The sequence below is a fragment of the Coenobita brevimanus genome, chromosome 62 (assembly GCF_032717465.1).
Source record: "Coenobita brevimanus isolate Jiangsu-jjx chromosome 62, ASM3271746v2, whole genome shotgun sequence".
In the NCBI taxonomy this organism is placed as follows: Eukaryota; Metazoa; Arthropoda; class Malacostraca; order Decapoda; family Coenobitidae; genus Coenobita; species Coenobita brevimanus.
In genome coordinates, this window is record NC_137015.1 from 4,642,589 (window position 1) to 4,657,971 (window position 15,383).

General features: G+C 42.8%; 1 protein-coding gene across 1 annotated transcript in view; it reads left to right on the plus strand.

Moving 5' to 3' along the window:
* The first annotated feature begins 718 nt into the window (after positions 1 to 718).
* LOC145403946 (uncharacterized) overlaps positions 719 to 15,383 on the plus strand; it is a 46,707-nt gene continuing 32,042 nt past the window's right edge. The window contains exons 1-4 of the mRNA XM_080275548.1: positions 719 to 807; positions 6,748 to 6,793; positions 8,931 to 9,040; positions 14,991 to 15,054. Of these exons, the coding sequence (XP_080131674.1) occupies positions 719 to 807; positions 6,748 to 6,793; positions 8,931 to 9,040; positions 14,991 to 15,054 (309 nt within the window). The remainder of the gene's footprint in view (positions 808 to 6,747; positions 6,794 to 8,930; positions 9,041 to 14,990; positions 15,055 to 15,383) is intronic.

The window sequence follows — 15,383 nt, forward strand, 5'->3', positions numbered from 1 at the left end:
TGGCCACAGAGGTACACTATGGAAACGGAAGGGACCAGGATTCGACGCTACGTCTGTAAGGGGTGTCATGATGTGTGTGAATAAATTAAGGTAGGACAAAGAGGGAGATAAGCTATGACTCTGGGTCTGAAAAGAGGAGACCTGATGCCTGGCACTTTCTTAGTCTGGGGTTAGAGGTGTGGTGTGTGCCCCGAGTAGGTCTGGCAGGGAAGTTAGAAGGGACCCGGGATAGCCGGGGCAGCAAGACTGTTAGTCTTGGGATTCCTTTTCCAGGGGTAAGAGGGCGATATCTGAGAATGTGAGGGGAGGGGATCCGCTCCAGAGGCCATAACAAGGTGGCGTAGTCGGCCTGGTTCAGGGGAGCGTCATGGCCCTCAGGTCCCCGGACTAGCCTCTGTGAGTCCACGGGTTGAGGACGAGGAACTCTTTCTGCATTGCCAAGCCACCACTAGCAAGCTTGGTTGTGTCACCTCCAGCAGACACGGGAGGGTACAAGAACCCCTTCTGCATTGCCAAGCTGCCTCTAGCAAGCTCAGGTGTGCCGCCTCTAGCAAGCTCAGGTGTGCCGCCTCTAGCAGACACGGGAGGGTACAGGAACTCCTGCGTTGCCAAACCGCCTCTAGCAAGCTCGGGTGTGCTGCCTCTAGCAGACACGAGGGGATCCTTCTGCATTGCCAAGCCGCATGTAGCAAGCTTGGTTGTGCCGCTTAGAGCAGGCATGGGCTTTTTGTGTCCTTCTGGTTCTGACACTCGTACTGTGGCTATCCGGTGGTGGCTTCTGTGGTTGCAGTTGGAACGGGGACTGAGGTATGTCTCCTCGTTGTCGTCGTTTTCCCGGGTATTTTAGTTGTTTTTGTTGTTGCTCAACCCTGATCATTCCTGGTCCAGCAAACCTGTCGACCGCAGGTAAGGAGCAGACTCTCTCGGATTGTTGTGGCATGTGTACTGTAGTGCTCCATAAATTCGAGTGGGTTGTGTGGGCCTATTCTACAAGTGAGGCACGTATCATCTGTGCTTTCACCCATCCCAGATTTGGGTGATGTCCAAAGCCAGCCTAAATGAACTCGATCTGCTTTAAAGTAGGACCTGATCCAGCACCGTAAAATGGGGGCGGGGAGGGGGTGCGTGATTCCTGACAATTACCTCTTAAAACTAAAAATGCTCGTTTACTTGTTTTAATTATAGGAGAAAAGTGATGTTGGCTAGTGCAAGTACAGCATTATATTGCATACATTTTGGTAAATAACTTTGCTCTTTTATAATAAGTTATCTGATCTGTTGAAAATAGGGGGGCGTACGTCCCCCATGCCCCCCTCCCCAAATCCGCTCCTGCTTAAGTGAAGGGGAGGAATGGGAGAGGGAGAGGGGAAGTAAGATGAGGGGAGGAAGGGTGAGGGACGGGGGGAAAATAGTAAGAGGGGCAAGGGCAGGGAGAGGAAAAGAGAAGAGGCTGGGGTAGGAGGGAGAGAAGAGGGGGGTGCGGGGAAGAGGGAGAAAAGTAGAAATGGGGAAGAGAGAAACGAGTGAAGATAAGAAACGAGAAAGGGGAAGAAAAGTGAGAAGCTGGGAAAGAGAAAGGAGATGGTAAGAAAAGAGAGAGAGACTGACGGTGAAAGGATGAAAAGCGTGAAAGGGGAATAACGTAAGGAGGACTGACTGGATCGCGATGAGCCTGGTTGGGATGGGAGTGGGGGTGGGGGGATTGATTAGTGGGCATGGTGTGTAAGATGTGAGAAAACAGAAGGTTATGGGGTTAATAAGTGAGGAAGAAAAAATGAGAGTGTAGGAAAATCGGAGAGGAGTGAGGGAAGGGGAACGGTGGGGAAAGAGAGGAAGAAAAATGAGAGAGTTGAGAGAGGAAAGAGTGAAGGTGAGAGAGAAAAACGGGATAGGCTGGGAGAGGGAGAAGAAATGGAGATGAAAGGAGAAAAAAGAGAAAGGGTAAGAGGTGAGAAAATTATTAATAAACCCGGTGGCTGTGAACATTTTAAACAGCTTCGTTATAATGCATTTATTGTATCCTGACAAAGAATCCTCGCCCCTTTCATAGCTCAGTATAGCCAAGAGTAGTCAGGCTGTAGAGTCGATCTATATACTTTGGGTCGATTTGACTATAGTTTATTCACCTTTACATGGCAGAGGTTTTTATCCTTTAGGACCCCATTTTCCACTGTATCGTTTTTACCTTAACCTGGCCCAGACTTTCGTCCTCTAACGTCTTATTTCGCGTACTTCTGTGACAAAAAACAAAAAGAGAATGCTACGGCTCTTCATCCTTTCCATAGTTTTTCGTGACAAGCAAATTCTACTATTGATCTTCACAACTCAGTATTCAAGACGCAGAGAAGGCAGTTTTAGGCCAAGCTAAAGTGAAAATAGTATAGATTCATATTTTGCTGCCAGTCTCATGTTTATCTGAATATTTAAGATAGATATTGCAGTTTTACGCGTAGTTTAAGTGAGCAGATAAATGAGAGTCTGAGAACAATGGGGAGACGGTCTTAGCGTGAACAGGTGGCGTAGGATCGAGTTGGGGATAACTCAGGGAGGTCCCCCATTGTGTAAACTTTTATTAGTATCTTATTCTGCTCAGACCTTCTGGCTCTCTGGACGCTACCTTACTCCATTTTGGATTGGGAAAGGAGATTTGAATGATGATGATATAGGTACCTCGATGGTAGACCTACTGCCCTTAATTTGTAATGCTCTTATCCTATTAATTTGAATGATATTACTTTTTCATTTAGGTCAGTATTAGTTCATCCAAAGTACAATGTTTTCTATATACTTGAGGTTCTTCGTCATCCAAACCTACAGGAGGCTGTAAGCTTTCACACTCCGGATTTTAAATTTGCCGCCTAAAAGTTGGATAAGGGATGGCATTTTGATTTAAACGTACGTTAACCTCCAGTGATTGTAAGAAATGCACCGACTCATATCGACCAATTTACGATTTTCAAAGTACTACATGACCCTGAGTTTTATTGTAACAGAGGATGCAGGTAATGTTTAGCGAGATGCGGATGCCGTTGCCATGACAAGATGCGGCGTGACGTCATCAGCCGTGGTGCTTCAAAAAGTTGTTGTTCAGTGACTGGTTCATATTTAGAGTGGACGCAGTATTTTCACAGTAATTATTGGAAAGTGGTTGTTTTCCCGGCGCCAGAAGCTACAGTAGCGAGTCATAGCCATTCTCCAACAGATAAAGTGATAGTGTATGTCTTGGGCAGCATAACATGAATGACGGAAAAGAAAATGAGTAAGTGACGGATTTTTGTTACTGTGTTTCCTAAGTGTTATCATTTGCTTATTTTATTGCGGAATCAAAATAGACAGACTGGTTCATTTTACAGGAGGGGGTACTTGCATATTCTACCCTCTTGTCATTCCAAGGCCACCATATCTGACTGTACTGTACAGTAGTTTCATATTTGAGGTAAAAGTTACGTAGTTTTCTGAGATGATTAACTTTACGTACTGTATATACTGTAGAATGAAAATACAGTGTAAAATGTTTTCCCTATTCGAGATGCCACAACTCTTAGTTTATTTCTTAGGTAGATCAGTGCTATGAAGTTTACTGTTGATACCTATAAAATAAAACCTTACAGGCTCATAAATTTTGTGAATTATTGATTCTTTTACTATTATGGAGCCTGATGTTGGTCATGCCCCCATCATTGTCCACACATTTAATGGTAAAGTAGGTGAAACTACCACATGGGCACAGATTACACCCATCTTCCAAGATTCTTACATTCATAAGGAAACTAGCTTTAGTACAATATGCAGTGCAGATACTTCCTTGTTGATATTAGACTACAAAACTATTATAGAACAAACAAATTTTGCCTATTTTAGAATATTTAAGAAAGCAGCCTGCATGCCTGTGACAGCATGTTTATTGATGATCCCGCCAACCAAACCTAACAACCACACTGAGGGACAGACCCCCGTATGATTAAGCTACCTAGGATTACCACTGCACCTAACTTTGGAAGTCCTCAAATCCTATCAGAGCAAAACTTCACCCAAACCTATCCTAATCAACCTGTGAAAGACCCATTTCGATCTATCTATCTATCTTTTGCCAGACGCCCTTATCCCATAAGGGGTGGCCATTTGACTTTGAGTTATTGGTTTTATGGGGAGGGGCACTAACCCTCCACCAACCCACTTGCTCGCTGGTGCAGTGGTAACGTTCTCGCTTGCCATCTGGTAGACGGGAGTTCGCGCCTCGCTCGGGTTGCGAAAAGTTTCACTGACGAAGTGGGTGGTTACTGTCCCCCTTGAGCAAGGGGACGGGTGTGTGGGTGTGTGAAGGTCACAGCCTTGCCCTTAGATCGGACTATATGAGCTCTCAGCTCCCTTCCGGGAGGGTAAAAGCTGACGATCACGACCATCAAGTGATCCTGACCGACCCGGTGACATGTAGGGAGCACGTATGGGTTGGTTATATGGTTACCACCCAGTGTTGTAAATGGTTTCTTGGTTTACAGGAAACCATTTGGCTTGTCACTCAATGTAAAGCCATCTGTAAAGGAAAGAAGAGCAATAAGAAGTGACAGGAAAGATGGGAGATATAGGAAGAGAGGAGGGCAGGCACAGAAAAAGAATGATAAAGGATAAGGAAGAAGTAGGCAGCACTACATCAAGTGAGTGGATGATGGTCACCATGGGAATTTAGGAAAACTTTACACCCTTGTGGTAAACTATAAATAATTTAATCATATCTGACACGTACACTTTTGTTATAACCTAAGATATTTTGAAATTGTCATAGCTTTTTTTTTTCCCTGAAGTGTTATGTACAGTATTTTGAATTATTTTAACTGAAATCAGTAGTTTTGGTGATAGACCTTCCCCCATCTCATGGTGTATGGTAGAGGTTTTCTATGGAACTGTAGGTGAGATTGTAAATAATAATAAACTAGACCCAACCATGGCATCCTGCTGATCAGTACCAGTAATTGTTCTGAAATCTGGGGCAGGGTATTTTTTTTTTTTTTTTTTTTATACAGCCATGGTATTTCCAGTGTGTTCCATAAAATTTTCTCATTAGATTAGAGGGTCTTCTCAGTGGTACTGGTATGGCATTTCTTTTGGGAACGTGTCTTTTTAGGGTGTTGTGTTCTTCTGGCCACCCCGTTTGGGATACATGGCGTCTGGCAGTGAATGAATGAATGAATGTTCTTCCTGAAATAACATAAGGTCCTACCATAAATGGTAAGCACATGGAAAGTTTGAGTGGCTCTGTATGTTAGATTTTGTGGCAGTCTGGATGGTTAGTGTCATTGGAAGGGATCTGGGGATGTATAACTGTACCCAGTTGGATACCTATCTATTTTTTCGAATTGTTTTTCATGTACTTTAATTAATTTTTGATGCTCAGTTTTTTTTTAATGCCCTCCCCCCCCCTTTTTTTTTTCAGAGGTAATGGTAGGGGGTAGGGAGGAGAAAGTGGCAAAACAGGGCATTTCCAATAGAAATGGCCATCAGAAACATTTGAAGTATACGAAAACACATCAGAAAAAACAGAAATGAAGAGAAAAATAATTGGTTGAGTTAAATTGCCATCTAGAAACTATTACCCATCCATGACTCCTGCTAGTGGACAATGCCAGTGTGTGATTGGTGGCAACCTGACCCATACAAGTGATGAGCAGCTGAATTCAAGCAAGGAAGATTTTAATGGAAGTATGCATATTTCACATTAATTAGGCTTTAAAATGACATCGCAATATCTTGAATGCTTATGGTAGCTATAACAAGAGATTACCGTAACTCTAGAACGTAGTGCTACTAATGAAGATATGGTGTGGAAAGGATGTAGAGCAATAGTACAGTATTGTCTTCTGCCACTGAGCCATGGGATATAAGCTACAAAAGAATGAAAATCTCCACCAGTTTAAGGCGTATCAACTATTGTGGTGGTGGACACTTGCTGAGAAATCAACAACTAAAATCCCCTAGCTTATACCATACGACACATGTACGGTACTTTAATAGCATAGCATTTGTAAATTCCAAATTCACATGTTAGGGCTGCATACTTATACCTCAAACTGCAGAGTGGAATGCAAACCTACAATTTTTGACAATAATTTTGGAGGCGTATGATGAAGTTGGAATATTTTTGGCCTGCCTGTATGGTAGCTGAATGCACCCTGTGTTGTGGGATGTAGAATAACCATACCAACCATAGACATTCACTAAATAGGTGGTATGTGGTGGTGACCAACATCCACTCGCTTGATGTACTGCTGCTTGCTTCTTCCTTCACCTTTTTCATTCTTTTTTTGTGTCTTGTCTTCCTCTCTTTATTTCCCCCATCTTTCCTGTCACCTTTCTCCTCTTCAGGTGGCTTTACATTGAGTGACAAGCCTGATGGTTTCCTGTAAGCCAGGAAACCATTTACAGAGCTGGGTGGTAACTGTATAACCAACCCTTTTGTGTGTCGTATGTGCCAGTCAGTGGGTTAGTGAGGGTTAGTCCCTCTCATAAAACAACTAACTCGTAAGACAAACGACCACCTCTTATGGGATTATGGCGTCTGGCTACAGATAGATAGGTAGTTCCCTAAATGAGCATCAAGAATTGGGGGCTTGAGTTTCATTTGCAACATAAAGATTAAGCATACAGCCTTCAGTTTCAGACAAAAATTTGTGTGAATGTTAAGGCTTGACAGTATAACCGCTGTGTAGTACCGTACTGTACTGGTTACTGACTGCAACCCTTTACCCTCAGAATTTCGGAGCGGCTTGCAGCACGCAGGAGTAGGCGTCGGTCCTCGGTAAGTTCCGTCTTATACTCTACTGTTGGATATGATCTGCTTTTGGACTCAAGCCATTCAGTGGCTCTGAACCTTGTAAACTTCCACTTCACTTCTCTGAGCACTGCTCACCACATCATACTGTAGGATATGGATGCAGGACAAAATTTTCAGTCGGTTTTGGTTAAGGATGACTAGTTATTTCAAAGCATTGGGGCTGGAGAAGGTTACCTCAGTCTTTCCTTTTTATATATAGGGAGGGGAGAGAAACAAAACATTGGAAATTTGGGGGAGAGATAGTTCCTGAGTACTGTTCTTCATGGACTTAGGAATGTATGAAAGTAGAATGTATACAATTTGTTCATTTGTTTTCATTCATTTTTGAAGGCTCCGACATGCTTTCATGCATCAGCCTTGGTTTCCTAATGGCGGCTCTCCATGCCGCTCAGTCTCTGGCAGCCTCCCTATTCAGTCCCTCATCCCTGAGGTCACACTCAATAACCTCGTCCCAGGTCTTTTTCGGTCCAGCTCTGACAACGCTACCCCAAACCTTAACACTTCTCACTTTCTGCAGCCAGTTATCATTCCCCATCCTCTCCACCTGCCCAAAGAATCTCAATCTACTTCTCTTCATCACAACACCAGTACACTCCAGTTTCTTTCTACCCCTCAACTCTTTCATCGTAAACCAAACCCCCCCAGTCCTCACACATCCACCTAATCATTGTCATTTCTGTACATTTGAGCCTGCGAATATCCTGTTCCTTTACTGCCAAAGTCTCACTACTATAGAGCATTACACTCCTAACACATTGTGCTTACAAAGATCCCTTAGCATGGAGGGAGAGCCCTCTCAGTGTCAGGAGAGGCAGCAGCTCCCTGAACTTTTTCCAACCACTCCTCACTCAAGCCATAAAGTTAGCTCCAGCCCCACCTCCAGCACATAACATGTCTCCCAGATAACAAAACTCTTCCACACACACATTGAACTCACCAGCAAGTTCAGTCTTTTCACGCGTGACAATCTCCACCTGTTCTCCCCGACACACCGCACACATGAAATCAGCATTATCTTGCAGGCTACCTCTAATACCACTACATCTCTTGTGCACCCACTTGTCACAGACGCTGTGCAAGATGGAATTACTTCCCACGCCCTTGTGGCAAATCGCACGTGGCTACTCTCCCCCTTTGACAGTGCCACCACCATCCCTAGATACCATCAGTTTTATTTTATCTGCATTTACTCCTAAGCCCTTGTGCCACATATCATCTCTCCACTTCTGAAATCTTTCCTCAGCCTCCCGTTCATTCTCTGCAATCAACACCAAATCATCAGCATACATCTCCCATGGGAGTCCATTTCTGAAGACACGTGGAAGGGCTTCAAGTACCATGATAAACAACAAGAGGCTTGAAACTGACCCCTGGTGCACATCAACATTCATGGAAAACTCATCACTCAACTCTCCACTCACCTACAGCTGGGTGTGAGCACACACGTACATGGCCATAACCACCCTAACCATCCACTTCTCGATTTCAAGCATTCTCATTGCCCACTCCACCATCTCTCTAGGGACTCTGTCAAAGGCCATCTTCAAATCAATGTAAACAAACTACAGATCCCTTTTCTTTCCTATATATTTTTCTTGAAGCTGTTGAACAGTGAATATACAGTTAAAAAGGATAAATAATCATGGGTAGGTCATGTACTGTATAACATGTAACATGGACAACTTATTTGACAGAGTGACAGCCCAAAGTTAAATTGAGGGGAAGAGATGATTAGGGAATCAGCTAAGTCATGAAAGTGGTGTTTTTGGTGGATGTGTTCAGATAAGCTTACAGACAGTGAAGGTAGGAAGGGCCTTTTTTTTTTTTCAGTGAATTGTAACAGCTTATGAGCACAGTGCAGTTTGTAATTCCATATACTGTTTTTGCCCGTAGATGTACTAGTGGCTTTATGAAACCCTTGAATTATATGATGATTTAGACAGCAGGAAATTCTTAGGAATAGCAACATCATGACGGTTTGCAAAATACTGTATATTAAAGTAGGTTGTACTACTGTTTGGTAGGTTGTTATCTTACTGCAGTTAAGGCATCACTGTTTCAGTGTTTTATTAGTGAAGTAAGAGTTTCTCTCACCCATCAGATCCTGAGGGATTCCCCAGGGAGGAACCCCCTTGAGACGCTGGAAGGCAATACAATGGCACGCCGTCGCTCCCTGAAGAGAGTGTCCTTTGCAGACACCAATACCATTAAGTGAGTTTAGCGTGAAGTGAAGCAGCGAATGTGCTACCACACACTGCTGCAGATTTAAAGCATTTTATGCTGAGTTTACAGCAATTGAACTTTTGGCATTACAGTACTGTACTTGAATCAGGTAGTAAAATCTCTTGTCCCTCCTTTGGTGTTAGCCATTGAAATACACTGATATCTTTGAGTGCTCTGCCAATGAAGCTGTTCATCATTACCACCAGACCCAGTCTTAATGAACATCACACAGCTATTAGACAGCATTTCAGATGTTTGCATGACAATGCCTTCCTTGTAATACCTTTAATAATACAGGATATCTGACTCCAGTGATAAGAAATGTACTGTGTATTCTTGCTTTTCATCCTGTATAGTAGAATAACATGTTTTTTACAAGGCTTTCCTTCAAGGAAGGAGCAGTGAGTGAAAAGTTTGGTACAGGGTATGTACTTTACTGTATTTAATAGCAAGAAATCAAGTGGGTAATGACATACCAACTGGAGTGATTAGTGTTCATTGCTTACATAATGCCACTTAGGAGTGAACAAGTGGTGATTTGCCGTTACTGTCTGGACTAAGTTCCTCTTGTCATGCCAGGGTCCCTGTGCCCTCAGTGGAGCAGTAAAGAATTGCTTGATGGATAGATGGAATGCTGGTAGTTTTAAGGCTTTAAATTGCAAATGTTCACATTGCAACACTCATATGGGTTTATTTGAAGTCCTGTACTGTTTAAGTAAAAAGGATTTGATATTAGTTGACACCTACAGTGCTCGTCAGAAGTATGGAGCGCCCTGTGTCCCTCCTGAGAAACAAACCTTTCAACATTGAGAAAACATATAAATAATGCATTTTATTTACCTTTAGTGCTTCGTAGGGTAGCCTTTACGTTTCTTCACGGACCTGAGACGTCTTGGAAGTGAAAGGGCGAGGCTCCTGAGGTGCTGGAGCAGTATTTTGTCCCAGGAGTCACGAATGGCGGCTTCCAGCTTAGGCAGAGAGCTCACGTCCTTCCCTTGGAGACTCTTCTTTACGAGGTACCAGAGGTTTTCAATCGGGTTGAGGTCTGGGCTATTTCCTGGCCAGTCTGTCATGAATGATACCTCACAGTCACGAGGCCAATTGGTGACCGATTTGGCCTTGTGGGCAGGTGCACCGTCCTGTTGAAACACTCGTGCACCTGTTAGCTCGAAGGAGTCTGGTAAATGATCACACAGAAGCTCCAGGTAAACATCCTGATTCACTCTGAGGTTCTTGGGAAGTACAACAAGCTTCCCCAAACCCTTCCCTGAGAAACAACCCCATACCATGAGTGAATCAGGATGTTTAATTGTGCTTTCTACATACCGTGGGTCAATTGGGTCACTACCTTTGCGTGCTCCTCTGTTACAGGTAACACTAAACGTTGCCTCATCAGACCACAACACTGACAACCATTGCTCCTCACCCCAGTTTAGATATTTATTAGCAAAGGCAAGCCTACGAATTCTCTGGCTGCTAGAGAGAAGAGGCTTTTTCACAGGCCTGTGACTTGTGTAACCAAGCTCATGCACCCTACGAGACACTGTTCTCACTGACACCTCACCAAACACTTCTGGGTTGCTCTCCTTAATTTTCCTTGCACTCACACGAGGATTAAACTCCACTGCACGTTTTAAAACATTAACAGACCTTGGGGAAGTTTTCCTAGGCCTACCAGACCTCGGTTTCTTTGTGGGAACTTCACCACTGTTTTCCTCCCGAAACCGTGCACACCAACGACGCACTGTCGATCGTGCCACACCAACCAATTCACTAATTTCCTTTGTCTGGTGGCCTGCCTCCTTTAGAGCAATGATCTGGGATATGATTTCACTCGATAGTTCACGGGTAGGTGCCATAACAAAGTTTTAAAGGCCAAAACACTGCGGGACACTCGGTAAAAAATGGCGCAATTTGAGAGGGACACTCAGCGGAGTTCCTCTCTCTCAGGCAGCCCGTGGGCGACTGAGGCGGGAACCAACCAGCGTGTCGGAAGGCCTCAGGCTACCGTGACGTCATGCTCGGAGCTCAAACTTGTGGCTCAATTCTTACCCCCAAAAATGGGTGATTCTTTTTGGGCCATAAGTATTGCGCGCCCGGCGGACAACGCTGAATACTTCTGACGAGTACTGTACATGTTTGGTGATTTGCAGGGGGAACCTGAAAGTTTTCATTCATATAATACCTCCTGGAACATTGACTAACCTACCTTTAAATGTTCCAAATTACAGTAGCCTATCATCTGGTCTCCAAACTTCTGAGAGGCAATACAGAACTAGCCATTATCTTAGAGATAACATGTATAGCTAAGTAAAGTAAGTGTTTGGATGATTATATGGAACATTTGGCTGTGAAGTGCAGAAGAGTACTGTACTTCCAAGACCAGAATATAATGAAGAATATAGTTATGATTTAATGCTTCCTAATTGTATACTGTACCTAGATCCTCCACACCAGTTATTAGGGGGAGATGGAGTTAGGTTATGGTGATGCTTGTGAAGGTTAGCTATTATGCATGTTTAATTTTACCGTCCTGCCTGATCATCTTTGAAGGTGAATGAGGAAAGAATAGCATATAAATAAAACTTTGGATGTTCCAGGGAATTTATTCAAACACTGGGTGGAAACACTGAGTGGAACAGTTCATATGAGACGCCTGCCCTGGCCGACTCTACGTCTTCTCTCTCAAGCAACCTTACAACTGACATGGGCAGATCAGAAGGGTGAGTGTATATATATTGGTAGAGTGTGTGTGTACATTTTTTTTTTTTGGCAGTACTGTAAGCAAGGTAGAAAGGACACCTCTGTATTCCTATCTATAGCACATTTTGGAGTAATTATATGCAGTAAAGTGAAAGGAGTTTTTCAGACACCTACCAGATGAGCAACTAAGAGGCTTGCTACCATAATTTAATTTCCCTTTTCTCTCTCACAGTTCAGTACTGTATTCATCATGCATCATCCAATCCTACATTGTCCCATGAGGAGCATAGGAGCCTGGGGCTAGGCAAGTTGATCCTGACATTTAAGATGAGAGTGACCAGCCTCACTCAGTCTGATTGGAATGCCGAAATTACCCACTAACCATTAGGCGCCAGAATTTGGTTATATGGTTACCACCAGGCTTAGTACTGTAAATGGTTTCCTGGTGTACTGGAAACCATATTGGCTTGCCACTCATTGTAGAGTCACCCACAGGCAGAAGGAAGGTGAAAGAATGAAGGAAAGAAAGACAGAAGAGGGAGTGTAAAGTCACCCATAGGCAGAAGGACAAGGAAAGAATGAAGGAAAGAAAGACAGAAGAGGATGGAAGGAAAGAAGGATGGAGGAGAGGAACGAGCAGGTACCCAATAGCAGCACTGTGTTGAGTGAGTCGATGGTGAGCGCCCCTACCTGCCACAGTACCTTGTTATTAATGTTCTACCTGGTAGGTGTGGGCGCTTACCATCCACTCACTTGATGTAGTGCTGCTCTTGGGTGACTGTCCTTTCCTCTCTTCCTTCCTTTTTTCTTTTCTTCCTCTTCTTTCTTTCCTTTTTTCTTTTCTTCCTCTTCTTTCTTTCCTTCTTTCTTTCCTCTTCTGTCTGCGGATGAATCTACACTGAGTGACAAGCCAATTGGTTTCCTGTACAGTACACAGGAAGCCATTACTGTGCTGGGTGGTAACCATACAACCAAACTATGGCACCTGGTGGTTTAGTGGGTAATTAAGATGCTCCAGCAGGATTGAGCCTGTGTAGGTTTATATCCAAGGGGTGGTTGGGGTTTATTGCTCACGTAATGTCAATCGGGGATGAATGAGTCTAGTCACTCTCATCTTAAACATCAGGACCAACTTGCCTGGCCCTGGGCTATTACACACCACATGGGGCAACACAAGATTAGATGATGATGACGATGATGATATGATTCTTAATGTTCCAAATTATGATTTAGGAACCCCCCCCCCCTGAAAGTTTTGAGCTTTACAAATGCAGGAAACATTTTCATTGATGTATGTGTCTTTGTGCTTGTTTAATTGGTCACCTGAACGAGCGAAGCAAATGGAGGTGACCAAGTATTTTTTTGGTCAGTTTCCTTTTATACATTAAAAAAATTCCCACTTTATTGGTTCACCTAAAATAGTACTGTACCATATAATCAAGTAAAAATTCTGCCTTGCTATAATGAGCATATAAAAATTCAGTATACCGTAAAAGTCCTCTCATTTAGTATCTTCAGGCCCAAACAGGTGCTGAAAGAGCAGAAATTGCCAGATGACCAGGAAAAGCTGCCAGAAAATTTCTAGCAATCATGGCCAGTCACATCAGTGCAATCACAGTGTGTAGCAAGTATTATTGGTCAACCCTAAGCACTAAATATTTAACAAACAATTTATATTTAATGTATTCAATGATACAATACACATGAATGTATCTTAACCTAGGTGTAATTACATTTGTATACCATAAAATACCATTACAAAGTTTCCAAACCTTTGAAAGGTCCCGCCCACAAAGCCAGACACTCACAAGTCATGATGGCTGATGGCGCATTCATTGTTGGCGAGCAGAAATCTTCAGAAGTGCCAAGCTCAACTTTAAAATGCGTTAAACTATAGGTGAACTGTTAAAATTTTTGTGGTAAATTGAACTTCAAAATGCTCTGCATATAGAAGAAAATCTAATATTTATTGGTGCTAAATTATTATGAAAAGTGCTAGATCTAGCACCAATAGCACCAAACTGGCAACTGTGGGTGCATGGATGCAGATTGGCTCAGCATATGTGCCGGAAGAGCAGAGAACTTTCCTAATGGGACTTTATGAAAGCCACCAAAAGACCAGAAATGCCAAAGACCAGATGCTGCATGAGAAGTCTTTTACTGTAGGGGGTGTAAAATTGTTAAAAACCACCTTTAAAAGTGGGATAAAATATTTATGTATGGGCCAATGTTGCCCAAATTTCAACTGGAAATCCTGTTGAGTTTGGCACTTAGAAAGAATATCTCAGGTTAAAGATTCAGACCACCTGCCAACCCAATAGGCTGATATTTTTTAAAGTTTGCCAAAATTTTGAAAAAATTACTAGTGAAAGTGGGATAAAATAATTGTTTATTTACCAGTTATCCTCAGATTTTCACTGGAGATTTCTGTAAGCTTGGCACATATGGGATCAAGTGAAGGCTTCCACTGGCAACTGGAATGAGGTGGCCATTGTCTTAATTTCAACACACATTTTTCAAGACATGATGGTGGCCACCTCACTTAGGTGACCAGTGTTTCACCAGGTGGATGCCATCACTTGATATTACTGTATTTTGGTGGTGTCTCTTGGTCTGTATGGACCATCACCTCTGAGAGATTGTCTGTGCAGACTGCACCTATGTTTGCTTTTGTGTTTTTCAGTGTGTTGCAAATATTGCATTAACCTCAATTGTAATTCTAAAGAGGGGGGGATATACCATAAAATTCTTCGACAGGTGTTGTTTTTTATATTCAGAATCTTTTAGATTTTACACAGATATTTTTCTATCAGTATTGGTGTTCAAGGAGACTCCACCCTACTCCATTTTGTGCACTAAGCCTCACAACACTGTATAGTACCTTGTTTGAGTGAATTATTTTATCCATCATCATCATTCTGACCTCCTTTCCCACCCAAGGGTAGGGTGAGGAGTAGCAATGTCCAGACGGCTCAAACTTGCCCAGTCCAATGGGCCACGCTTCCATTCACTCATCATTCAAGCCCCTGGAATCCTGGCTCTATCTTATATGCCAGAAACATTCACCACATTCCGTAGCTTCACACAAATGTATCCAATTGAGTCAGTCCAGACGCTGCCATGTTCACAAGGGTGCCAAAATTATTTTATACATGTGTTTTTCTTTGGGCTTTTACTGTGTGATGCCAATATAATTTTCATTAGTCAGGCAGTTATGAAATTTCTTTATTACCAGCATTGATGGTGGGAATGCGGTTGGTCCTGCTAATAATGCTGCCTCATCAGTCACACCCATGCAGGTTAGTCATATTCTAGATGCAAGTTTTTAGTAAGCCAAAATCTTATCTGTTTCAGACATTATTGTTGTGTTGGTCAGATGTACATTATAAGTTTAATAAAGTTGAATTTAGGTTTGAAGAAATTCTCACTGCAACTTTAGTACACTTTTTTTACTTGAAACTTGCAACTGGAGCCTGCCCAAGTTCCTGTTGCTTCATTTGCTTGGCTGTTGGAATGAATGGCATTCCAACCTTCAAGGTAGCCTCATTATCCCCCCCTTTTTTTTTTTTTTCTCCAGATGCAAGTCATATGGATTCATTAATTGAGTGATAATCTCAAACAAAGGCAA